Source organism: Pan paniscus, chromosome 5 (assembly GCF_029289425.2).
Source record: "Pan paniscus chromosome 5, NHGRI_mPanPan1-v2.0_pri, whole genome shotgun sequence".
Lineage (NCBI taxonomy): Eukaryota > Metazoa > Chordata > Mammalia > Primates > Hominidae > Pan > Pan paniscus.
Genome location: NC_073254.2, coordinates 187,861,031 through 187,863,298, shown reverse-complemented (window position 1 = coordinate 187,863,298; position 2,268 = coordinate 187,861,031). Strand labels below are relative to the sequence as shown.

Genomic DNA, 2,268 nt, shown 5'->3' with positions numbered 1-2,268 from the left:
TGCAGCCTGTCCTGGAGAAACCATCAGTCTGTAACTCCCTCAACATGACTCTGCGATTCAGCGTTGATTGGGTCACTGGGACCAAAGGTCGCTGATTCCTTCTGTAGCCTGTGATTTTTAGACAGAATGCCTGCTGTACTCTTAGCCTTCTTAAATATTTAGTAAGATCTCTGTCTAATGCTCTCCTTGTACTAAACCTGGGTTTTCAGTTCCTTCCAGGTCTCCGTGGAAAACTGAAGATTCTTGTGTGCTTTCAGAAAAGAGGTTCCAAGGAAAAGGGCAGCCATTTAGTTTTCACAAGTCTGGGCAGTGAGCGATTTGGAGCTTCCATCCTTGGCTGACATCATGAACACCAATGTTGCTGGCCTCGATCGCAAGAAGGGTGGGACTTCGTGCTTAGCCTTCCTGGGGAAGGGCCTGTCCCTGGGTCACGTCCCCAGTGACCACAGGAGGAAGAGAAGGGATGAGGATCCTGGGGGGCCTGGCTCTGCGTCCACCCGTCTCTGTGTGGATGCCTCCTGTGTCCAGGGTGATAACCGGTCACCCGAATGTGTCCTTGGGGTCATTCCTGGCTTCTCCTGCCGCTTGATCACCCCTCTGGCTGCAGGGAGCCCAGGACGGAGAAGGAGAGACCTCATTCTCCCTGGGGAATGCAGGCTGAGACCACCCATGCTTCTGGAGCAGGGTTTCATGTGGGGGAGGTCCCTCCAGGGAGGGACAGTGAACTGACGCTGTGATATTGCTCAGGATGGAGGCCCAGGGCAGACGGCGTCACCAGCTGCCGCAGAAGCCAGGTTGCCAGAGGGGCTGTGTCACCAGCCCTGGGGACGCCATGTTGCTGTGCGTTTCGACACATTCCTGTGGAGTGTCTGAGGAAAAACAGGGCACACGCATTCCTGATAAGATTGCACCAAAAGGCCAGGGCGGGGGACCAGGCTCCCAGCCTCCCTCTGTCTCAGTTGGGGGCCGAGGGGCAGGGACAGCCAGGAGAAGGCCCAGCCAGATGCTGCTGGCTTCCCCCAGGACTCTGCCCGACTGGCCTCTCGGTTAAACCTCCTCACCTGAGCCTCTCTTATGGCGTGGTTGAGTCACACATGAGAGGGTTTTGTCTGCCGGGAGGGGCTCTTCTTATGGGACAACAGGGGCGCGAGGTGTGTGGTGTGGCTCTCAGGGATGTGTCTGGACTCTATCACGTCTGAGTGTCCCTGGGGCCAGAGTGCTGGGGGCAGGAGCCTGTGGTTTATCAAGCACCTTCTGCCAGCTGAGGCCGTGACTGTTTGTCCCTTACTGGAGGAGGCTTCAAGGTCAGCCTCTTCTTCCTTTGATCCCAAGCTTGCCGTGTCTCCTCCTCATTCCCCACGTCCACATGAAAAGGCAGTGTTCACAGGTGGGTTGGTCTGAGATTGAAATCGCAAGGCCAGGATTTTCTGTCTGGGCAGCCCCCTCGAGTCAGCCTCAGAGGAGCCCAGACCTCCTGGATGGCTTTCGGCGAGCCTCCCAGTGGGCACAGCACTCGCCACTGGACACTGCATGGACTCAGCTTCCACACTGCAATGGGTACGGCCTGGTCCTTGCACTACCATGGGCAAGGAGGAACGCTATGCCTGGTGGGGGTGAGCACCCCATCTCATGACAAAGCAGTTCTCCAGGGTCTGCCCCACTTTTCTGTAAACCTGGGGGTCCAGCCCAGTGCATTGGCTGGAAGGAGAGGGGACGCCTCCTGTCCCAGCTCACGGCGCTCTGCCGACCCCACTGTCCGCCCCAACCTTGGTGCTCCGGGGGGCCCCAATGCCATAGATGCACTTCATGGGGAGCAACTGGGGCTGTTCCTGAGGACCAAGATGGGCAGAGACCCTAAAGACGTCCATGGATTGACCCCTGCTCTCTGTGGCCCCTGCCTGGCTGGCCTCCCCTCCTCACACTCTCCACAGCTCTCATGCAACACAGCGCCTCTAAAAATGCTGTCCTGAAAATGTGCGCTTTGGGGAAGAGCAGCTTCCTCCTCTTCGACCAAGTTCGGGTCCCTTCTACCCTTCAGTGGCTGTAGGCAGTCGGTGAGGGTCCTGGACGGGGTGGGCTGGGGGCAGGGAGGGGCGCTGTGGGCTTTGGTTGCTCAGGGCTCCTGGCAGACACACCAACCTGGTGTGTTTGGAAATGCACCTGGATGTGTGCTGACCTCTGTGTGGAGGACCACGGGTGTGTTCATCCCCCACTGGCTGCACCCCCGGGAGGCTGCAGCGTGCACCATTCGGTCCCTACGCTGCAGTT

The 2,268-nt window shown here is 58.3% G+C and overlaps 1 protein-coding gene across 1 annotated transcript; it reads left to right on the top strand.

Moving 5' to 3' along the window:
- Window positions 1-1,108: 1,108 nt before the first annotated feature.
- Window positions 1,109-2,026, top strand: LOC100996236 (putative uncharacterized protein FLJ45177). The gene has a single exon (XM_034963268.3). The coding sequence runs from the start codon at window positions 1,479-1,481 to the stop codon at window positions 1,968-1,970; it is 492 nt and encodes a 163-aa protein (XP_034819159.1). The 5' UTR covers window positions 1,109-1,478; the 3' UTR covers window positions 1,971-2,026.
- Window positions 2,027-2,268: the final 242 nt, after the last annotated feature.

What these genes read in the sequence shown, in the direction of transcription:
- LOC100996236 (XM_034963268.3), top strand. Translation starts at nt 1,479, where the DNA reads ATGGCTTTCGGCGAGCCTCCCAGTGGGCACAGCACTCGCCACTGGACA.